General features: G+C 31.2%; 2 protein-coding genes across 2 annotated transcripts in view; one reads left to right on the top strand and one right to left on the bottom strand.

Moving 5' to 3' along the window:
* Positions 1 to 25836, bottom strand: part of Picot (putative inorganic phosphate cotransporter protein picot) — a 204484-nt gene extending 178648 nt beyond the window's left edge. Inside the window, exon 1 of the mRNA XM_014423573.3 lies at positions 25706 to 25836. Coding sequence (XP_014279059.1) covers positions 25706 to 25760 — 55 coding nt within the window. The 5' untranslated portion in view covers positions 25761 to 25836. The remainder of the gene's footprint in view (positions 1 to 25705) is intronic.
* Positions 265 to 25915, top strand: part of LOC106682621 (E3 ubiquitin-protein ligase TRIM37) — a 91864-nt gene continuing 66213 nt past the window's right edge. Inside the window, exon 1 of the mRNA XM_014423567.2 lies at positions 265 to 478. Coding sequence (XP_014279053.1) covers positions 374 to 478 — 105 coding nt within the window. The 5' untranslated portion in view covers positions 265 to 373. The remainder of the gene's footprint in view (positions 479 to 25915) is intronic.

Below are 25915 nucleotides of genomic sequence, written 5' to 3' on the forward strand. Positions count from 1 at the left end.
TCAATAAAAACATTGATACAAAAAAATGCAAAAGGGAGGTTATTTGCATTTGCATTACAACGAAATTTTGAGGTTAAATGAAATAATTTATTAAATAGAAAAAAAACAGTTACCATTTTACTAATAAACGGAAGGTTACTGGAATCATTAAAAAAAAAATTATCAATTTAAAGGACGGGTCAAAAGGTAGTAAATTACTTGATAACAAACACATCTTTGGTAAGAACAAGTTTATCATACGTTCGCAAATAAAGTCATGTGAGAGTTTCAAACGTTCCAGTTAACCATAGTGTTGTTATCATTAGAGGGGTAATTTTGTGTGTTAGGTTTAACTGCAGTAGTGTCAGTGGTTCTGCTCATCGAGTTCGTGGTTATGGAGTCTCTGATAGCTGAGTTGGAATATACCATGCGGGAAAACGCAGCGTTGGAGGAGATAGTCCATCACTTGGCCAGCAAAATACAACAAAACCCTTACAGAGTGAGTACTTATTTTTTAGTAAATACATTTTTACAACAAACTCTGCTTGCGTTTGAGACTAAATACTACGAAGTTAATAGGAATAATAACATACTGTGTATCCGTTGCGCCACGGAAGTGCGAGTGGCTGGAGTATTTTTCGATTGATCCATAGGTTTATTCGACAGAAAGATCACCAGCTGTTAAGTAAATATATTTCACTACCTATAAACAAGGCCACCCGGAATAATTTAATCTAAAAGCCACTTATAGGATACGAAGATAAAAATGAAAAAAACATACTAAAAACTGCACCAAAACAAACATTAATATTTATTTATGAAATCTAAGAAACAGTCTTCACAAATTAAATAACATAGATATTATTGAAAAATGTCTTGGCCCAAAATCACTCAAATTGGTAATAGTAAATGGAAATAACAATAGAAATACATTGTGTATATCTACCTCTAAGACGTAGCAAAATTATCTAAACACCATAATTACTCCATGTTATGTGTCGCTGTTGGCTCAATCCACGTTGTTTGACCTCCATCATCGTTGATGTTCATTCTGTCTGAAGAGAATGAACATCAATTCCATCCGTGTAGGGGCATTGCGGTGCATCATCCGGATCTTCAAAAGTACTTCAGTTGAACATACCACCAATTATCTACTTTTCGGAGGTTTTCCCTTCCTTCTGAGACCTCTGATCCACCTCCATGCTCTGACTAGTAGAACTACTAATTCAAGAATAGTTTCCAATTATCAATCGTCCAAGAAGAGGCTACCAGTAGGTTTTTTCACCTTTTTTTTTTGTAATTGGCGGGGAGCGGGTAAAATGTTTTTAAGTTATTCATAATGTGCTAGTACAGTGTCGTATTAGTCTTTAAAATATTTTTTTTTAAAAATAAATCCTTAAACACTTTTTCTGTTACTAACAAATTATTATTTTTCCTTTGGGACCTAAGAAATATTTATTTTATCATTAATAAATATTAATACAATTTTGGGACCTCCAGATGATTTTTTTTAAGGTCCGTGGTGGATTTATTATTGGGGTCCGGGCCGGATTATTTTTGGAGTTTGGGGCTAATACAATTTTAAGTTTTTGAGCATATATGGAAGGACAATGTTTTATCGTGACTACATTTGGTATGATTCTTATGTTGCGATAGTTCACTGTCAAGGCGCAACTGTTATTCCACTGATATTACTTGTACTCTAAAATATCACGCATGACCTAGTGCGAAAGTACTGTGTTGACAGTAAATGTCATAACTGTCAAATAGTTACAGCTTGGTAGTGGATACGGCTGTTGTAATAGCTGAAAATGTATGATCTATCACTGTCGAGACGTATACACGAGATAGTTACCGTGAAAGTTGCTTCATTGATACTAATTAGACTATCAACTATCACGCCAGATCTAGCGCGTCAGCACAATCATAGCTTTAATAATCTTACAGTTGTATTGATTACGAGCTTTTCGATTCCCCAAGAGCGGGTATTGGTGGTGGGTGTTTATCGGGTAAAACGGATATTTCCAAGATCTGAGAAAGTATTTGATCTGCAGCTTCGTCAGCACTAACTTCACTGTATTTGTAATGCAGTGAACAAACATCCTTCCAAAAGTATCGATACAAAGAAAGATTTACTGCATAATTATATTATTATAGTAATATTGATATTTACATTTTCACAATTGGGAGGTTGCCAACAGGTTTGTAATCGCAAATAGTAATTTAGTAATACATATTAATTACAGACTTTGTCCGCAAAAAAAAAAAAGTTCATCATAAAACAAAAGCAAAAGCTTTTACTCTATATGCTCGATAAGCTCTCTCTTGTAATTGCAACAGATATACATTCATTTTCCTCTGGAATTAGAAAAATCCATCTTGCATGGACATCAATTAAACATAGTCCGTATTAAAAATATATTAACATTTTCAAGTAAATTAAGCCCAGGCCAGGTGGATCCGTAAGCGATAGCTGTTCCAAACATTTCAGGGGTGGAACTATGACATTCGAAGTCGTGATATCAAATCGATTATCAGGAATTCGTTGATAGTTGATATCTAGGTATACTATCGCACCTTATAATTTCATAAAACTAACCTTATGTAACTTATAAGCTTATTCGTTTCCTATTTGTTATTTGTCTGTAGTTGTAGTTGCTAATTATATTAGGGACCGTATTATATTTACTATAGTTTTTTTGTAAAAATGATCCAACGACTAAAATCAAACCCTTTTAGTACGGACTACAGTGAAGTTTTACATGACCTCTACCTCAGGCCTTTGATTTTTCTTAGTTTTCTTCTTTCTTTGATTTTTTATTTCCTTTGAACATAATCTCTGGTCATTGTTCCGATGATGAATGATTTATAACAGGACTTATTACAGGTTTCATCAGAGTGTTTTTATTTCCCTTCAAACCCTAGGTAGAATAATTACAGTGATGAAATATTATTTTTCACACGAAACGCAGCTTCTTGAATCCAGCAAAGATAAGTTGAATATATAAATAAACAATAGTTCTTCAACAATCCTATCTTTTTCCGAAGATCTCACCACTCAGGAACTCACAATATAAAATCCGTCTTGAAACAGATCAATCCACAGGAGAAATAATGCACTAAAAAGTGAAAACATCAGCTCTGTACTTACTGTTTATACATTTACTAATCTCATATTGTTTCCAAAATATCCACTCCCTTCCCCAACAGAAAAGTGTAAAAAAATCATTACCAACTTACATTTTCGAATTAAAACCCACTTGGATTTTAAGCATCAATTCACTAAAGTATTATAAGATCCTCCACAAACAAGATGAGAGGGCCCATGTGTTTTATGCAATCAATCTAATGTGGTCATAAAAGCTGGCCATCAGATGTTCATTATTTTTAAAAATTGTATTTCCTTATTTTTTTACAGTTGCAAAGGTTAGAATTGTACATACATCATTGCTTTTCTTGAATAATGGTACATCTGATAAACATAAAAAAGTTTTAGTTTTATTTTTAAATTGACGTGTCGCAAAGAAATTACTATAGACAGGAGTTCATTTCTCTAGTAGTCCCTCTATAGATCTTACCGAAGCTCAAAAAGTTCTCGGGTGGTCAAAAAGTAGCCACAGTCCACGGTAAAATCCAAAAAATACGTTAAATCATTTTATTTTTGTTTATATATACACACATATTTCCCATCTTGTGATATTACAATGGGTTGGGAATGGCCTATCCCTTGGCTCAGACAATAGCTACTACACCCATGTGCAGTGTGTGGGAGCTGCAGGAAATGAAACCAAGAATAATAGGCACGTGATCATTACTAAGTTTCAGAACGATTCTAAAGGCCATTGTTATCCCCTTGCGCAGTCTTCAAATGAGTGACGATATCGATTTTAGTGTGAAGTGAACGCAATACGCAATAGATCATAATAATTTTGTAGTCAGGGTAGCAAACTGTATCTCGTGGGATTTTTTGTGGTGGGGGGGAGGGGAGCTACGATTATGTGGAATCTTTTTTTTTATATGCTACTTAATGAAGGTTGAGTGTTTGCGGCTTTAGCGCACTTGCTCAGCCTCCACTGGCTCATTACCAGTGATGCGGCAAGAGGGATGCGCTGGGATCTTTTGAGCTCTGCTCTACCGTGGGGTGAGAGAGTGGGCTCAGGGATCCTCAGATCGATTGTGTAAATATTGTATATATTATTTTATCATTATGTGATTTAATTTATTTATTTTTGATACAGATAGTTTGATTATGTTCATCTTGTCTATTCTTTTGTTTGTATATATTTTAAGAGAGTTTTTTATTTATTTATTTTTTTAAATTTATTTTAGTATGTATGAGATCATTCATCACTATTACCTATTGCCCACAACTGGGTGGCAGATTGTAATATAAATAAAAAAAAAAAAAGTTCTGAAACTTAATGAAGTTAAATTAATGTTTCACTTTAAATTGCGCATTTTGATTTTTATGATGTCGAAACATAAAAGTATCACAGAAAATGTTTACGTATACATACTTCATCTACAACTAGGTACCAACTTGCATATTCACTAAAATTTCATTAAAATTATATTAACGCTTTTAACACTAAAACAAATTGGCCTACAGAGAGACATGGACCCATGGAGGAACGTGGAGCGTTCCTTGATGTCCAAAACGTAAAATGCAAGTAACATTTTCGATCCTGAGGACATAATATTTTTCCTTATCTATATAAATTCAAAATCTTCACATTTTTTTATAGTAATGAAGCAAAACAATAGATATCATAAATACTGAAATTTTACTTAAGATATTTTGAACAAATCCAATAAGCATTTAGTGAGTGTAGACTTGCAATCACGCCCGGGACAATCCCAAGATCTATTGTATTCCTCATGCGCTTTTCAACACTATTTGAAATAATGATGGGAGTAACTATTATTGGTGTGGTAATAGCTTTAAGTTTTTATAGCTCTAAGGCATGTTTATAGCAAACGTCAATACTAAATCGATAAGTATTCTAATTATCATATACTTCCTTAACAAACCTAATAACAATTCATCGGCATTCCAAACTATTTTCCGCTATAACCATCATCATAAATATCTTAATGCATTTTATGATATTCTTGTTCGAAGATAAAAAGCTGTACTTTCAAAGTTTACACCGCCAACTTGGGCTGTCAGAACCTTTCAGCCGAAGAGCCATGACCATACAGCGCAGAGGGAAAAAAATTTAACACAACGACTACAAAAAGTAGCAAGAAACCACATCTCACATCAGCATTTCAAAAAAGACCAATTAACTTCAAGATATCTGACTCCATATCGCTGCTTTACTCGAATGGCACATTTAAAAGAAACAATTTTTTTATTATTGTGTGTTCCCACATACTAGAGTTAATTTGCAACAACTCAAACAGCTTTGGGAACGCTTGAAAGACAACTTCAGTAACGAAACTGCAGTATACGGTATTATCTTTAGAATACGTCCAACTCCAAATTAAATCAAAACTTCAGATTTCCCATTATTAAGAAAAGCATATGTACTATTTAAATTCTTTTTTCATCGGCCCTTTGGACCATTTATGTAAATTCCATAAACGATACGAATGAAATAAAGGTTTGAACTACACTATCAAGAACGTATAACTTTATTTATTTGAAACATAATAAACTAATCAAAAGAAAAACTTTTAATTAGTAAAAAATCGTTACAGATGCTTGCACTTATGCCCGAAGTCTCCTTCATTAATTTATCCAAGTCGATGAACAAATGGATCCATAAGCAAAGTAACTCGAAATCCACTGTTGACCGATTGTCTCCAATCACAATAATTAAAAGAAGTTAATTCAGTGAAAGGTTGGAAAAAATTTCGAAACCTTGACCAATGGAAATCATATCATATTATCATACCGTTATACAAAAGGACAGCTATTTTAAGGTTTTCGTTTGTAACCGCTAACGGAAAAAATTATAGAACCAATCCTTACCTGATTTTAATTTCATCTCATTTTTGAGTCTTTGTGAAGGTTTAGCGCTATAAAATCTAGAGATATGCACAGCAAATATATTAATCTGAAAAGTATGTGTTTGGATGCACTAATTCCGATAACCACCAATCTTTTTTACGCAGATAGACCGTTTATTGAGGAATGCTTTAGACTTTTAGGAATGTAAAATATCACGCTACGACCTATAAAACGGGAGCAGTAAACATAAACTTCAATCAATCGGAAATATGAAATAATAACACAACTGCATACTTGTGAAAGCAGGTCCACTACAATAATTACTAGGAGAATTGGTCGAAATCACTTACATCCTCATTCATCACAAGCAGAGAGGTTCCTTCCCACGCATATCTAAGTAGACGGTGAATAAGCGCCACCATGCTCCCTGAAAGCAGCGGATCCAATCTACCTTAAAATACCCCTAGCAATCAAAGACTATTATTCAATTTCATTGAGTAATTGAGGTAATTGTTTATTAACAATTAAAAGGGGGGAGGGTGAGAGACAATAAAATCACCAGGCCTAGAAGTCTTGCGGAAAAACCATGACGTTATAGTAAAGAACTGACTGGAACGCTGTAGAAAAAAATGATAACGAATCATTTTGATACCAGCGGAAGGTAAAACTGGACAAATAATTAGCTCTTGTTGCCTAAACAAGGGATTAAGAACGAAGTTCGGATGAAAATTCCTAATAAATTTCTAATGCATTATATTTTTAAACATAAATACAATAATTATATATCAATTTATAATTAAATAATTAAACATAAAACCTTCTTTTTTTAAACTAATTATTATCATACATTACTTGCGATGTTTTTATTAATAAATCTTTTTTTTTTATTTATTTATTTATTGATATTTACAACTGTATAAAAAATACAACCAGTAAATTTGATCATAATGACATAATGATATTATACAGGATGTAGAGAAACTATCCAGTAGTAGAACTCTAAAAACAGTTACAATATAAGATCATGAGGCCATCTTCTTTTCAGGCGCCTCGGTGGATTGCCAGGAACGAAAGAGGAAGCAAGGTTAGAAATTAGTGTATTTGGGTGGTTAGGGAGTTTATTAGGGAAGGAATAATATCGGGTTCGGGCTAGATCGGTTACATAAGGAACATTTAGGTCTTTATGGATGGTTTTATTAGTAACAAAATAAGGAGCACTGAGGATTTTACGAAGGTTTATTAATCTTAATTTGTATTCAGTACTTTTTAGCATTTAATAATTTTTAAGAAAATTAATAATTTTTTTCACAGTAGGTTATAACTATAATAATAACAAACTCTATAATAATAACGTCGCCTGAATAAAGTTATTTTATTATTGACTGAGCCCCAAGATTCTTTCTAATATATATCATTAAAAATCAAGAAAAATTATCAACACATAATATTTATCAATATTAGCATGATATAGAATTGGAGATTAAACAACTTACAAGCAGTAGAAAATTGAATTTCGGTTTTCATCTATTATTACTATTACTTTATAATAGTAATAATATAAATAAAATCGTTCATTCTTCCTTTTATTCAACAGTCCTATTCTCAAATATATATGGAACTACCCTTCCCAGGAGTGTTGGAATTCGATCAGATGCCACGGGAAGGAATCTTGAGCATTGCTCTCAACTCGATTGGCATTCCATCCATTCCGTTCAAGAGAGGAGGTACGGCAATGCACGTGCGTTCGGGCACTTAGGCCATGGGCCCTCTCAGGTACCCATGTTCCTTTTTTTGGCTCTGAGTTCCTGGAAATATCAGGTCCAAAACCAACCATTTTGGCAGAGGTTCTTCTGGGGTGCCGGCCCTAGATCTATATCAGCCCTGGAAGAGGAATCTAGGGGACTACGCGGAAGATTCCAGTCACGACGAGGTACTCTGCGCTGATGAGGCGACATTATGCATCAGATTAGAGCATGACCTTCAGGCCTTGCTTTACATAATTGATTTGATTCTTCCGACTTGTTTAATTCAATTTCGCAATCAAACTATAAATTGATTAATTATTATTAGAAGTAATTATGAGGAGGGGTGAAGAAAACTATCAGGATTCATACCGAATTTGGGACACTTACAGTGTAGGCCCAGTTTTTGCTTTGAATTTTGAAACATTCTAACAAATCGATTATTCCCATTTCTAACTAGTAAAAATCGATTGTTGTAGTTATAATTGAGGTAATTAATTAATTTTATACATTCATCAACAAAGACTGATTTATAAGGTGAGCCAAGGTTAATACCTCCTAACCAAATGGATAATAATTGACAACATTTACGAGTATTGGTACTAGTAGATAGATTTTAAATTAGTACCAATCAACTAGGGTGGTATATCTAACATGAGTTTGCCTATGGATGACAGTGGGAGAAGTGTGAATAAGGATAAACTCATTTTAGACCTTCTCCAACAAAAGCAATAACTGAAAATCCAATCATTAAAATCCGATTAAAAGTTCCATCGATTATTCCCTTAACATATATATAACCTCAGACAGACAGATATGCAAACACGGAACCGAATTAGTTTATTACTGTCTAAAACGCAAAAGAGCCAAATTTTAGATTCTTGGTACGTATATTTTTTTTCCCCAATCCCGCAGGAATATAATGCTTCTCTATTTATGGTAGTGAGTAAGCAAAATATAATATTCAAAACAGATTAAAACGTAAATTACTAATCAATTAGTTTCATCCATCGAGGAATAAATAAAACTCTTCATATTTCATGTTTTTATTTCTTCGACGACGTCTTCCAAGAACAGTGGCATGGCTTCGTTTAAAGAGGGAAAAAATATCTCAGTTCATTTCCACCTCTAGCTAGACCAAAAAAGTCTTGTTGCGACGTGGAACTAACACCAAGGCTTTTCACAACATTAAAATCGTGCATGAAAATTTTTTCACCGTTGATCGCAGTTCGTTTCTTAACTAAATATAGGCTCTTGTACAACTACAGTACCTATTCTGTTAGACGATATTCAGAATGATACGTTTTCAGTAAAGGAATAATAAACATGGATTTCAGGAGATAGTGGCCTAATTAGTAAATCAAATTCTGTTTATATTGAGTGAACGTAAATTGATTACATTAACAATAGTCAGATTTAATTCCATCTTTACCCTATGGACTCATTGGGCACGGATCTACGGCTTCGTGATCCGTATGGACCACTAACCTCTCTGTTTTATAAATCGAAACAAAATAAAGAAATCAATAGATTAGATATATATTGATGTACTTAAATAAATAGATTTGAAGAAGTTTTTTTAATATTCGTTCCTTTATATTAAATAAATTAACGATTCTAACGAGTATATTGTTTATAATTTAAAGTTGTTCAAAAAATAATTTAGAGGGCTACAATACTTGTCATGGGACCCAATTCGGTTAATAACGGCCTCGATTAGATTTTTATCTATTTTCTAATTGTTAACAAACTTGTAGTAGAATTTTTTAGTTTTCTTTAAATACAAAAACTAAAAAAATTAGAGAGAGTTGGACCTTTGGGTGTAATGTGGGTAATTACACATGAGCGCAGACCCAAAACGGTTGAGATTAGTTAATTAAAAAAAAAAACTAATATTCTTATCAATGCGAAACGTGGCCTCTTACACTATGGGAAGAACAGTTTTTTAAAGTTTTTTAAAATAAAATATTGCGTAATATATTCCGGCCGAAAAAGAATGAGTTTACTGGAGAATTTCGAAGGTTAAACAATACCGAACTGAGGGAATTGTACCCAGAGAGTGTAATTCAGGTTATAACTTTGCGGTGAACAACATAGACCTTTAAGGTTGTAGGGCTTAATAACGAAAGGATCCCTACACTGTTACTAAATACTGACGGGTAAATGACACGAGGAGTAGACCGGAGCGTTGATGGGAGGATTGCATTAATCTAGTAGATTTGGGTTTGGACGGGCGACATTGGATAGATATATGCAGTTAAGTCTTCGCTAAGCCATCAACTTCAACATAATAATTAAGTATTAAATAAATTCGTATTATTTTGATTTCATCACGCTCTGCCTTAACAAAAAGTCAAGTAACGGTAATTTGGAATATGAAAAAAAATAAATAATGTACTGCAATTTATTCAATAATGAAGTATCCTTTATAATGATTGTTTATCATACAAGTGAATAAAAAACATTATAAAAGTGTTTCGAATGATTTCCAGCCAAAAACATTTAAACTGTTGTTCCCAAGCCATAGAAGTCTAGCAGTTAAACGAAAATTGATCCAAGTGCGCCCTTTCCCACACTCAAATTAGAACAAAAGGAGTCCTCGGAAAATATTTAAAACTTAGGTTGCTTAAAAGTGTTTTTAAGTCACTTTTAATGTAGATTTACCAGTTAAGTCCTTTATGCTACCACCAAAATATCAGGAAGATTAATCAATAAAATATTTTTAACAATATATCCTCACAAAAAAGTATTTTGTGAGACACTTCCGTGGTCCACTGGCTGGGAGCATAACATGTACATGGTAATCTCCGAGCTCATAACTTGGTAATCTCATAACTAATCTTTTATCTTCTGATTTTTTCACGATTATATACGAAAAGATATTTCAAAAGAAGGCTTTAGGCAAGGTTCATCAAAATCATTAGATCCATTTTATCACTACAGTCCATAGAATTATGAGCCTGATTTGGCTAGGCAAGCAGCGGGGTTTTTAGATTAAATTAGATTTTTATTCAGGGCGATCAACATCTAGGTTATTACACCCTTTTTACTTCATCTATCTTCTTGACTTTGACATTTGATGGTTGAATGTAGACTATTTCCTTTTTTACACTGGTCGGTATTGTTGGATTATATTTTAGTATAAAGTTGTGTTTCTTTCAGAAATTTTATTATTTTGTCTATGGATTCTTCTGAGTCTTTAAGGGCCAATTCTCTTGTTCGTGGAATTTTATTATTTTCGAAGGCTTGACGAAATGATGGGCATTCTTCAATTATATGCTTTATAGATAATGGGGAATGACAGGTTTGGCATATAGGCTGGTCCTCTTTTGTGATTAAGTGAAGGTGAGTTAATTTGGAATACCCTATTCTTACTCTTGCAGCGGGGTTTAGGGAAACCTAACATGAAAAAAATCTAACAGGAAACATGTTGGCAGCGGACAGACATTTTCTTTCACTTGATATCGGAAACATTTCTGTAAACGTAAATTTCGAGTAGTCAAATTTTTTTTTCTTGACGATTACAGCACGGCTTATTATTGAAAATCCAATTGAAAAACAAATTCACCAATACATACCAATAAAATCACCAACAAATCCTCTAGTTCTTAGAGATAGCTATAATAATAGATGGCGATAATAGATGATAACGTGTAAAGTGGAAGATCATAGTTAAAGTGACTATTTCAGTACTGGAACTCATGTAATGGAAATAATCCTAGACAGGAACTCAACATAGAGAAAGTCGAATGTGTTATCGTCTCTACAACACCATGGGAAACTCCGATTAATATTCAAAATAATCTCCATGAATCATACCTACGCTCGCGAGATTACTTACATAATTTCTTTGACTTATTTAACCTATGATTAATGCCGTATATCTGTTTTTATTATTACTAAACATCGATAAAATAAGAAAATAGAAAAAAAAAATGAATATCCTTAATATTATTGCATTGCGATGAGCAATAATGAAAAAAATTAAGCTATTGGCTTTTGCTGCAGCCAACAAGAATATCACCCTATACTTCAAATTACTATTGTTTATTATTTTCAAACAATTACATATCCATTAAAAAATAATAATAAATATTTGTAGGATGGATTTTACTTTTTCTTATCAACATTCTGACAGGACTTAAAGACGAACTTTAAAAAAATCTTTCTCTAAAGTACTTTTAAATTTAGTTTATTTGAGAGAAATAAACAGTTCCCATTATTAGAAATAATATAAAATAGATAAATGCTAAATATTAAAGAATTTGATGAATGATTAGAGGAGAAAAAAAGAAAAAAACTGAAGAATCCAAAGGACGTTCTACATGTTGGCCAAGCCGTGGCGAACTCAGGCATGTGGAGGGTGGTTTGGCTTGGCTCCTACGAGTTGACCTAAACTCGTTGCCGATCCGTCAAAAGTCAGTTTCTTGGACACAGATCAAAGGGGGTTCCTGAGAGCGCTCGAGTAGCATCTCCACCTTCTTCTTTGTTTAGTTACAACTGAGAGCTGTTAAGAGGTTGAATGCGTTCGTTGTTACTTTTTATAAGTTTTATATTTAATCTCTTTATTTATATTTAATGTCATTTAATCTCCATTTTTTAAAATAAAAATATTATAATCCCAGTACAATGGCTGGAACCACTTGTACGTCCGCCATACTTGCTTCTCTGAAAAGCACTGACAAGTAGATGGTCCGCTCTTTGTTTACCGAGCACTTGTAGAAGCCTCCGATTCGTGGCTTGAGGCCCTTCAATTCGAACGAGAGAAGCCGAGACAACCCGTCCGATGCAATGTGCATAATCTCTATTATGTTTTGTTAAACCGTTGTATTCTTGGCAGGGACAAAATTTATATTTCTTATTATCACCTCGAAACCCTAAAATACGATTTTTTATATAAAAAAATAAATATAAATTTTTGTGTTCATAATTTCATGCCCATAACATTATTTTCTTTTCTTTTTTTTTTTTTTTTTTTTCAAAAAAGGCAAAAAGAGATTTAACTGCATCCCATGCTCTTTATCAATCTAATAGTACACGAGCCAGGAAGAATAAAAGGCAGATAATTTACCCCAATTGTTTATTACTTTAATGAAAACTATCTATTATTACTAGTCAAAATTGATGAGTCTGGCAAGTATTAAGGTAGAGGAAATAAAAAATGGCGGCTGTTTCAAAACGTTTAAAAAATTTAATTTTTCATTTGGATCTCTATATCTTTAAAACTACGAACACTAGAAAACCTAAGAGAACGTTATTTAAAGTTGCGTAAATCTGCTAAAATAGTAAACCTAATAGAGCTGTTTACGCTCAATAGTTCTCGAGATATCGCTTGAATTTATTTTGAAATATCAATAAATCAAAAACCATTAGACGTACAAATGTCTATTAAAACTCAAATTTAAGCTAGTTTAATATACTCTTACTACTATAAAATAGTTTATAACATTTATCTTCGTAGGAGCAGTAGTTTTTATGATAATTGACAAAATATTAATTTCTAGTTCGGATAAAATGTTTGATTTTGGGAAAAATATATCTCTGGTACAATAAGACGTACATATGTCTGCCAGAACTCAAAATTAAGATAATTTAACTTACTATAAATTAGTCTATGACACATATCTTTGTAGGGGTAGTAGTTTTTATGATATCCGCATATGAATAAAACTCTGTCACATGAAAATTTTGCCTAATAACTATTAATCAATTTATTTTAGAAAATATCATGAAAACTACTATCATTGTAGAAATAGAATATAAAGCACGAAACATGGGCGTTAATGACCTCAGGGTTTTACGCCCTTAAGCCCCAGAAAACAAGAACAACTACTATTTCTACGAAGATAAAGGTCTTAAATTACTTTATAGCACATTAAACTAGCTTTAATGTGAATGATAATAAACATCTATAGGTCACACAGTTATACATCCTGAGATATATATTTTACAAAATAAATTCACTTCCTATCGAACATTTTTTCATGAAATGTTTAAAAAGTTATATCTCGAATAATACTGAACTAATTAAGACTCATATTTTAGCAAATTTACGCCACTTTAAATAATTTTCTCTTAGGTTTTCTAATGTTGTTGGTAGTTTCAAACTTACAAAGCTCCGAATTAAAAATTATTTTTTTTAAACGTTTTGAAACAGCCGCCCTTTTTTCCCCCTCTACCTATACTTGGCAGACTCATCAATTTAGACTAGTAATTATACATAGTCTTCATTAAAGTATCAAAAATTAGGGTAAATAACTGCCTTGTTTTCCTCCGGGGTACAATTAGATTGCAGTTTTTTTTTTGTTTTGTTTTTTAAAGCAAATATCTTAACAGCATTTAATTATGAACAAAACATTTTTATTTAACAGTTTATATAAAAATTCGTATTTGAAATTTCTCGAAGTGGTAATAAAAAATATAAATTTTGCCTCTGCCAAGAATTCAATACTTTAACAAAAGGAAACAGCCGTTATGCAATCGGGAAAGATCGGGCTGTCTCGGCTTTTCTCGTTGGAATGGAATGCCTCAAATTTTCCTTTTTTATCTATTAGTTATTCATCAAATTCTTTTATATTTTGTATTTATCTATTTTATATTATTTCTTATAATGAGACCTGTTTATTATTTATTTTTTTTAAAATAAACTAAAGTAAATGTACTTTGAAGGTAGATTTTTGAAAATTCATCATTTAAGCCGTATCAGACTGTCAGTACTAAAAAGTGAAATTTATCCTAAAAAATTGTATTACTATATTTGATTATAGTAATAAAAAAATGGGGTGAAATAATTGCAATAAATTGAAGTTATTTAATAAGAAAAAAATAACCTTTTTTCTTCCAAGCTCTTGTACTACAAACAAAACTTAGGAGGGTGGTAAGTGAAAGTTGTATGATGGGGGAGCACCTTACAAGATTTTTTTTTTATTTGCAATTAGATACGTAATGGGCGGAAAAATCGATTCCAAGGCCCATCCTGGATGATACCTGGAATCGAGCAGTGATTTTTGTGCATATTAAAAATACATCGGACCAGTTATTTCAAACAAAAGCGTGAAAATTTGAACGAAAAGTTTTATTTTAAATTAAATTTATAAACCCTGTTAGTCTTGAAAATAAAATTTCAAAATTAGTTAGGTTTTACAGGTTTTTTTTTCTTTTTTGGTCGATACAAAGGTCCGATACTGAAAACAACAAAACAAAAAACAATTAAAAAAATAAATTTGGACAGTAAACAATGCTTATTGTTTTGCCTACGTCTAGAGACCCAAATAATAACAGCACCTAAAAAATAATGCTCGGCCAACATGTAACGACACACATAATTGGCATAACTGAAGGCTTGCGTAAAACAGGCTACCAACCTGCGGTATGCATGTTTTCAAAACATTATTGTTTCGATTCACGGACAGCGATGTGGCAACATCAACAATAAGAGAAAAATGTAAACATCCTTCTTTAACTTTTGAAGTTAGTCTTCAAAACTTCCTCACTCAGCAGTACCGCAAATTTTTCCAACTTATATAAATCTGATAGATATGGAAAAGTTTTATATAATTTGTAATAAAAGAGATTAAAATTTTTAAAATCCATTTGAGAATAAATATTTTTAAAAAAATGTCACTAAATAAATATTAATACGATTATCTTATATTAGTTTCAACATTCAAAGAAATAAATAGACATTAGTCATTTAAAATAAATGCTGGATAAAACCTTAAGTAAATTTACTTCTTGAACTATGTTAAAATAATATTGAAAAAAAAAAATTAAACTGTACTGTAACAACCCATGAAGGGACGGAAGTCCAGTACTGTGTAAGGAAGTACTGTTTCTAGACCAACTGTTGTGCAAGTGATTTGGTCAGAATCACACTCAACCCCCAGATTTTCACTTAACTAAGGGTTAGGTGGACTTCATGAGGCTTAGTGGACTCCATACGTCTCCCGAACCTACAGGGCTGACTACAAGCTACAGTGGAATAAAAAATAATTATCTGCCAGAGCCGGATTCGAACTCGGGTCCTTGCCCACTCCCCAGTATAATTTTTTTTTTTACAATTATTTCCCCGACTATAAAACAATTATTAGGCACGCAATTTCATTTTTTATATAAAATACTGAGCATTCTAAAACACAATTTTATTTATTTTTCCCTAATTGAAAAACAATACAAGCTGCCACACTCAACGGCAATAGGCATTAGGACAGTAATAATCCATTCATAATAAATACATTTAAAACGATAATAATAAAAATAAGTCCTATAATATAATATACATAAATGCGGATTGGATCAGATTTTCTACTGCTTCTTTCTTGTACTACCATATCCATATATGGTATATGTCAAGATATCTTGACAGTTATAACTTAAGCCATTTTCAATGTAATCTCTGCTTTTAAGATTAAGTGAAGTGATATTTATAATGAAATAAATTTCATAAAAAAAAAAAAAAGTATGGTTTTTTGTCTATGAGACTTTACTATGGGTTGCTAAAATAAATAATGCGTTCAGAATTATCTACATGGGGCTCCACTAAACCATCTAATTCCCCTCGAATCCAATCCTTACAGTCCTAAATCCTTAGTGCTCCTTACTTTGTCACAAATCAAATCATCCATCAGGACCTCAATGTCCCCTATGTTGCCGATTTGGCCAGAACCAGATACCAATCCTTTCATAATAAACTTCCCAAGCACCCAAACCAACTCGTTTCTAACCTGGCTTCTCCTTCACTACCTAATAATCCTCCTAGGCGTCTGAAAAGAAGATGGCCTCGAGATCTTCTCCTTTAGAAGTGTTATTGGAGTTCTATCAATGGGTAGATTCTCCACATGTTTGTATAATGTCATTAATATCACTTACAGCAAATTTACTTGATGTGTATATATGTATACAGTTGTAAATAACAGTAAATAAATTATAAAAAAAAAAAAAAAGAATTATCTATAAAATACGTAATATAGATAAGACAATTGCGTACATTGTTTAAACAAAATATTTGTTTCTTTACAACAAATTAGTTGCAAACGTCCCTAACATCTGTTCTGTTAACACAGTCAATATCTGTTGTCAATGTCCTGATCTTAGTTCCAGGACGATAAGCATTAAAATCAATACTGCATGACCTACAGAATCCTCACTAAAGGACAAAACGAAGACATCAGAAAGGAATTAGCAGATAAATCAATACAAAGCATATTAGTGGTTGAGTTACTCATACAAGTCACAAGAGAATAAACATGAAGAAACGTAGTGGATATTTTCCTCACTGCTAAATGCGTTACTGTCTTACAATAAATGAGAAGTTATTTTTCACTAAAATTAAACTTCTTTTTCCAAAAATAATGACAAAATATAAATAAAAAAAGATAAAAGATAGTTCCTTTGTTAGCATATTAAGTAATTAATTAGGTAAAGGATTCCCTTCTATTTTCTTTGTGTGTTTTGATCTCCTTGAGAGATTAGGACATGTTCTCAAGAGACTGCACGGAAGCGTTCACCTGACTATGTCCCGCAGTCTGTTATGTAAAACACTACATACAGGACCACGAATTCCCAAAAATAAAACAAAAACTTTTTTACGTTCAATACACCAAGGAACAAATTTAAATAATGAGTAGATCAGTATTTAGAACACATACTACATAACATGTTTTTATTATTATAATTATCTTTTATTAAGAACTTTCCAAAAGTGGATATATTCAATGTATTGATAGAATATTCCCCATACATGTATATGTAAATATAGTGAGATGTCCATATTTGGATCAAAATTGTTGAAATTCGGTAAACAGGACTGTATTCAAAGTCGTACAATAATATGAACGGGAAGGGAAGTGAATTTAAGTAAAATTGTTTTCTTGTCCAGAGGACCCTTTCAAGTCCTTGCAAACCTCTACAACCCCTTTAAATTGATTAGGGAATGGGAATTTGTATGTGAATTGAGTTATGTTAGAAAAGTACCTTTTGAGGATCAGTAAGTTGAATGAAAATGAAATAAGTGAAATATGAGTGGATAAAACTGTTATGTCGCATTTTAGAAAACATCATCTTGTTTAGTCTTTCTTAAAGTTAACTTATGGTAGTTTCCAAAACTTAATTTCTTTTCTATTGATATTTACAACTTTATTAAAAAATAAATACAATTAAATGTGATGAAAACAATGGCATGATAATCTACTCAGTGATTATCTAATAAAACGTAAATAAAATAAAAGAGCCTAGGATTATTATCATGCAATGAAGAAGAAGCAAGGTCAGAAATAAGTTGATTTGGGTAATCAGGGTGTTTATTATGGAAGGATTGATATCTGGTTCTATATCAACATACATGAGCATTGAGGTCCTGATGGATGACTTAATTTGTGATGAAGTAAAGAGCATTAAGAATAATTTTGGACTGTCAGGATTGCATACGAAAGTAGTTCCATGGTTTAGAAGAGCCTCCAAAGCCCAACAGCGTAAGTCCAAGGAGGCCTTATTATGGTCATATAAATAAATAATATGGAAATCTAGGCCGTTTTTCTAGTAAGTGCTTTAATAGTCGGAATTGACGAGTAGTTTCCTTTCTTTTCAGTCTTATATGATGGTTCCAAGTTAGTCTTTTGTTCAAATAAAGTACCATGTTTTCGCGTCGTTTTCAAATTCCAGGCGCTTCTCGTTTTAAGCAATCAATTTAAATGTGATAAAGTGGGGCGGGTCCGGCCGGGAAGTACGGCCTTTTTCTGTGCTATAATCTCCTCTTGTGAGATTGTGACATGTCGTACATTCAACAGGAGTAAGTAGAGTATAACGAAAGGATACTGTAGGGCAGGTAGTCATAGGTTTACAACGAAGGATAAAGGTGATTTTATAGGATTTATTTTGATTCTCCAGTTCTGAGCCCATTCTTTAAGGGTTGTGATGTGGGTTTGAAGACTTAAGGATACAATGGATGGATCATTATTCACTGATAGCACACATGTGTCATCGTCATAACTTTAAAAAAATAGTTTTCCGTTCTAAAACATTAAAATAAATGTATCGCAAACTCATAAGTTTACAATATAACATCTTTCATTTACTCATCTTTTCAGTTAAATCGCTTGGAAAACGACTGTTTTTAAGGAAAAAATACAACACAGTAACGGAATTCTGGAGCTAAGATTTTTTTAAAACTTTATTCTGAGTGTAATATAAATTCAAATTTAAATGCATTTGTTCAAAAGAAAATTAGTAGATCGTTTGATTGTACAAGGAATTGAGGTATCCCATAACTATGATTGTATTAGTACAAAGGATAAGGTTTAAAAACCATAAACTGCTCATTTGAAAAATGAAGTCATTCCGAGTTTGTAGAACTACAGGTGCTTCGTATGAATATTCCTATCTCGTTAATAAAATCGATTACGATTCCGGAACCAATTGTTCACAAACCATTAATTGTACTTTTACTTATTTTAGCTCTATTAGGATTTCCCACTGACCCGACCAGTTGGACTGGTTATGGGCCGCAATGACAAAACATCATAAAATAGGCTCGTTAGAACAGAATGCTATAAAAAAAACTGCTAAGTGAATGAAGATGCCAATGGGAAAAAGGAAAAGTGCCTATTTGAATAATAATGGACTGGATAAATAGATGGGGTTTTCCGGGTTCCATAAATTTCTTTCGTTAGGAAATGATTACGAAGAAATACCACCCAACCACCTTGACCATTGGAACAGTTGTAGTAGAAACTATTTAAAAATTATAAATTACATCTGAAATAAATTATTAATAAACATAAAAAAAAAACTTTTCTAGGAAACGACATCTATAGTTTTTCGCTACAAATGGTTTGAATCAACAGAAAATTATAATTTCTATACAACCGTATCCAGGTCATGGTCAGCATTGGCGACATTTTTTTCTAAATCCTTGATTCAAAACTATTATTGAACCAAGAGCGTGAAAATATGTACAGAAAATGTTTATAGATTTTAAATTATTCATATTTTAATTAATAATATATTAACTGATTCTAATGAAAAATTAGGGAAAGTATGAGATGGTATTATATAAAAAGGCGGGATTATTTTTAACTAATAATACACCTTTCCTCCGAACTCGAACCAAATCGGACAAGCTTTTGCCAAATATAGGTTAAGAATACATTTGCTGTTGCGTAATCGAAAGTACAGTATACTATCAAGGTAACGCACACAATCTCTATTTTCTCCGCTGTTAATTATAAAATACTTTCATCTTTTACATTTATCCATTCCTTATTACTGCAATTAATAATAAATGGTTAATTATTTCAAATAAACAAAATTAAAGTTACTTTTTATATTTAATTAAGAAAAGTTCCAGAACTTGGGGTTTGAATATGTTCCATTAACGTTTTGAATCACATTATTACAATGTGAATATTCACCTAAAATATTTAAATATTGATGTAAAAGGATTGCACTTATTTCAATAAAAAAATTATTTTGATAGTGGTTTTAACGGGAACTAATCTAAAATTGAGTACGGCGTCATGTTACAGGAAAAACTTCTTTAATATTTAAAAGAAAAATAAATTAATTGAAAGTTTAGAGTTAGTTAAAGTGAAAATAACGAATATCAACTTTTAAGCTGCCAAAAATACAACAGTTTAACAAAAGATAAGGAAGCCGTGTACATGTAAATGCGATCGGAAGAGTTCCATCGCTTTTTCCGATTCGAACTCCTTTTACTATTTTTCCTTTTTTCTCCTTCAATCATTTTTCGAATTCTTTAATACTTTTTATTTATCCATTTATTATTATTACGAACTATGGGAACTGGTTATTTATTTTAGATAAGGAAATTTAAAGTTACTATAGGGGAAATTTTTTTTGGAAAATTCGTCATTTAAGCTCGGTGAGACTATTTCAATAAGAGACCCAGATGATACAATAACCACTAGATTGTACATTCATACGACGAATTCTTGTTTGGAGACTATCGATATATAATCGATCGCTGAGGGGCTCCGCAAGGTTTTAATCTGTTATATTCGTGTTTATTCATAATTACAAGCGGAACAGTTTGTAAAAGAAGAAAAAAAAAAAGATGCTAACAATAACATGAACCCAAGATAAGATTAAATTCATGTTTTCGTTTTCCTTCGGTTAAAAAAAAATGAAAATACATTTACAATAATGATCTGTCGTCTTAAAGGAACCGTGTTCAAACGCGGCTGTGGCAAATTCTGTTACTGTAGCCGTGAGTCAACCCTGTGGGTTCTGGGGTCCACCCACACTAAAAATTGAGTACCCTTAATTTAGGAAAAATCTGGCGGTTTAGCATGATTTTGAAAAAACACCTCGTATATCCGTTTTTTAAAAGGATAACTTCCGTACAAAGCACTACTAAACCCCTAATTCCTCAAGTGTTGTAGTAGTTCAAATTAGTACTTAATAACCTCATTCTGTTAAAACGCAATCAGTAAAAATGCCGGTATCGCTCCTAAAAAATTATGATAGCAAATAAGTTTCCTGAAATGATGCGATAAAGTATTTAGCTAAGCAAGATAATCTACGCAGCTAGATAAGTTCGAACATTTTATTTTCACATTTAACTTCAAGGTTGTATGCATCTTAATACTGAAATAATTTATTTCCTTATAAACTGTATTTGAAATATTCATTTATTAGAAACAGGCCAATATATGTATCTACCATACGGTTTAGCAATCCCCCCGTTGCAAATTAACCAATACCAATCCAATAAAAAAAATCTGACTATAACTGACCGTAGCGGTTGTAATTTTTTAAGTGAAAAAAAGAAAATTTAAACGTATTAAACATAAAAGAAATAAATCACAATATTATTTTTATTACGTACACAGCTTTAAAAAAGTAAACCTACATCTTTTTTGTGTGCATTTCACTTACTAAGACAATTTACAACTCTTGCACAAACAATGCAGTTAACACAGATAACCAGAGAGTAATAAAATTTTAAATATATAGGAATTATAAAAATAAATAAATTAACATTCTTGGTAATACTTTATTTAATATAATCCAATCATGTATAGTATTTTAACTGAATCGAAGAGTAAACCTAAGGTGCAGGCCGAGGCGTAGATAGGAAGGAGGATTGGACTAAGACTAATCTGGAACATTTGGGTTTGGACGCAAGTCATTGGATTGGTTAGAATAGGCCCCGAATCTTCGGGTTCACTAGGTCTTTATAACCAGAGTGATATTAATTGAATTAATTTATATGTCTTTGATATGGTGATAGCAAGGATCATTGGAATTAAAGAATATACCTTGACCGTACTCGGGCTATTTGTTGAAACTTGGAAGGTAACTAATATTTTCAAAGCTAGCTGAAGTATACAATACCTCTCTCCCGCCCCAAAAAATAACAAATTTAAAAATTCTTCATGAATGATAAATAAATAAATGAACCGGCTTTAATTAATTATCTTTAATTCGCGGTTTAAATATTTTTAAAACTTTAATTGTACAAAGGGAGCGCGGTAGCACCATGGTAAGGTACGATGCTACTAACTCAGAGGACCCGGGTTGGAATTCGACTGGGCAGAAAATTGTTTCGGTTACTGTAGCCGTGAGTAAAGCCTGTGGGTTCTGGATTCCTCCTGGGGGTCCACCTAGTCTCGTGATTCTGACCAAATCACCTCCTTGCTCAACAGTTGGTCTAGTAATAGTACTTCCTTACAAAGTACTGAATCCCTGACCCTTCATGGTTTGTAGCGGTAAAGATTTAAATTTTTTTATTTATTTTTTTTTAAATTAAAAAAAAAAGCAACAAAATCGCACTTATTTTCTTTTATTTATGTTTTTCTTTATAAATGCAAGTAGCAATCTTTATACATATCAAAATCTAAAATAAACATATTAATGAACTTAAGCATAATTTTTATATGACTGGAGATACATCAAACAAATCTTTAACAATTATTGGGAATTATTTATCAAAAAATCAATAATTTTTCAGAATTTCGAAATTAAACTTGGCAGGTCTTCAGTATTATGACTGTTGTTTCTTTTAGTAGTAAATACTAGATAGGAACCTGTTCCAGGTTTCTGCAGCGCACCTGCAACTATGGAATATTTAACGGGAAGGAGTATTTTCAATGAAGGATTCTTTAGTAAATCTAATGATTCTTTAGTAAAATGATTTTAAATAGGCAATTTTTCCGACCTGACGCCTCCAGAAGTCAGAAATCGCCAAAATCCGTAAACAACATTTTACATTTTTTTACGATTAGGGTGAATTTTTACGAAATCGGAGTAAAGAACAAATTTAGGAATACATTTCCTGTAAGAATCCGAATTTATAATTTCAGTATTGTTTCAATTTTTTGAGCATTCAAATAATTTTGAATAACATTTCTTAATTGAAAATATCTCTTTTGACAATAAATTCCAGATTTAAATGAAGAAGAACTGGATCAGGCCCGACTTCACTATCGAAATTTAATTCATCATAACAAAAAGATACCAAGTTTTTTTTTAGTAAGTTATAGCCGAGTAAGTTGGGGCGTAGATCCCATAATGCCTGGTTCAAAACCTTGTGGGTTTGTTTCTCACATGTGACAATAATCCATATTTATTTCATGGCGGCCCAAAGAAATAAATATCTCCCATTTAGGAGGTTATATAGGTCTTCCATGTAAAACTTAGCAATATATATATATATATATTCTAAATTCTCAAAACTCTTTAAAAAATAAGTCAAAGGAGTCTGAATACATTATTAACAACATCATTAAAAATTCTTGAGTCAAATGAGATGCTCAGAATAGGTAGTAATACATTTTAATACCAGCTAGCAAGCATTTAAATTTTAATTGAATAATAATAATATATATATAATTTTATGACAAATATTTTTCAATGTACATTATACATCATAGTTATAACTAAATTGTGAATAATAGTTTAACTCTAAAAACAACAAATAAAAAAGATCTTCCATTCGTTTTTAATGTTAAAAACAATACATATAAATATTAAAGTCTAAAAAAAACCCAACTTAAATATAGAAAGTAGGAATTAGTGATTAAATCTTATAAACTTGCTGAAGCTGTATTAACATTTCAATAAATAATAAACAAATAAAGTTATTATAAAAATATTTTCAAATATCAGAAAGAAATGTAATATACTTAGTCCTAACACAGAAGAATGCTTAATATCGTTTTCATTAAATAAGTAATATACTTCCATATGCAAGAAAAAAAAGAGGGGCTAATACCGGTTAAAACCAGACTGGACCTAAACTTGGATCTAATTAGAAAGGACTTTTCGTTTAATACATAATGTCTCTTTAAAATTTTAAGAATATTATATTAATATAATTTTTGAGAGACTTTAATCAGTAAACTCCAGGAGCAATCATAATTAATTATTTGTTAAAATATATAATTAAAATTTAATTAAATACCAAATATGAAAATATAAATTTTTTAGATCCATTAAAGGGTTTTAACATATCTACCCTAATTAAATTTATGTAAATTAAATAATATAAATGGCAACCTTTTTTTTTTTGTTACTATTCGTGTTTCAATTATCTAATTTAATATAAAATTAAATAAAAAAAATTGCATTTTAATTCTTTATTAAAGAAAATAATATTAATCCAAAGCGATATATAGGAATTCTTAAAGAATTTTCGAATAGAAATTTATAATTGAAAAAAAAATAGTTGAAAATACGTTAATTTTACTCATAAGTAAACGGTAGTTTCTTTTCAAAAACTATCTGATTTCATTAATTATACCATAATTTTATTACAATAAATATTAAGAAAAAAATAACAATTTTAAATTCGCAATAATACACTATGTATATGAAATAATATCCGTGCTATTTTGATTTAAATCCAGTTAGTTCAGTAGTTGTTGATTATAGGTTAAAAGCAGGAACTGTTTATCTTCACATCGGCGTTATCGAGATATCTAAGCGCGAAAATGTAATTGAAATTACTGTTCGTGTTGTTCCGTGTTTCTGTTTCTTTCTTCTTTCATATTAATAAAGGTACATATGATATTACAAATGTGCTCAAAAAGTAAGAACAAAAAAAAAATTTAAATACAATTAAATGAATTATTAGGTTATTAGTTTTTTTTCTTTCAAAATCAGGTTATTTTATGATAGGAATTCAAAATTATTTTAATTAGTTGTATAGTTTTTTTAAAAAAAATGTTGACAATATTTTTTTTTCTATTTTAACAGAAGAGAAAAAGTATATAAATATTTTTAGAAACATTTAATTTTATTTAAGAGCTAGTGTATATTAAATTTCAATACAAACCTTAATTTTTTTTTTAATTTTTGATAATTTTTAAAATATGTCTAAATTGATAAGTTTAGCTTAAGTTCGATTTGAAAATTTTAATCATTGCACAACTACTTGCATTAATTTATTCTATTTCAGTTTTTAACTATTGACGAAATTTTTGTATTTTATAAAACATAAACCACTTCGAAAATATTTGTCTTCATGAAATATTTTATTTATTATAGTTAAAATATTCACCTAAAGATTAAAATATAAATTTAAAAATAATTATAAATGATCATTCAGAAAAAAAAAATGCATGTAAAAACTTTACGCTGTATCAAGATAATCTTCGAATCAGGAAGGGAGCGTGAAGCGTTTAATGGGTGCACTTGAAGTAAAAGCCGGAAGATTTGATGCGATTCTCTCTTTCAGTAGTACCTACAGTGTTTTTTCTGTCCTAAACTCTTATTTAAAAATTAATTATAAACATTTCTTTCTTTTATATAAACCATTTTAATAATATGTATTGTGTTTTAGTTAGTAAACATTAATGTTTCTTAATAAAAAATCTAGGAACTCATAAGAGGTACAAAGCAAGGATTTTTTTTAGGAATAAAATATAATGAACAGATTTAATATAAAATAAAAACATTAATTGATGAAATCTCACTATATTAATTATTTTGCGAACCTTAAAATATTATTAAAAATTCATGATAAAATTATAGAGAATTTTTAAAATATATTTTTATTATTAAGACTCACTTTTTGCTTTGGTCTGAACCTCCTGGACCTTCTCTTCGACACCGACGACAACCATGCCAGCCAGAGAAGAGACAACAGACTCGTAGAAACACAGACAGAGCAGAGACGCGGCTATGACTGGCCCTTGCGAGACTCGGCGTTCTATACCCAGCCTCCCCCACTCCCTACCCCACTACCCTACCCTTGTACCCTATGTACAAAAGGACTCAG

This window comes from Halyomorpha halys, unplaced genomic scaffold (genome assembly GCF_000696795.3).
Source record: "Halyomorpha halys isolate HHAL.00 unplaced genomic scaffold, Hhal_1.1 Scaffold432.1, whole genome shotgun sequence".
NCBI lineage: Eukaryota > Metazoa > Arthropoda > Insecta > Hemiptera > Pentatomidae > Halyomorpha > Halyomorpha halys.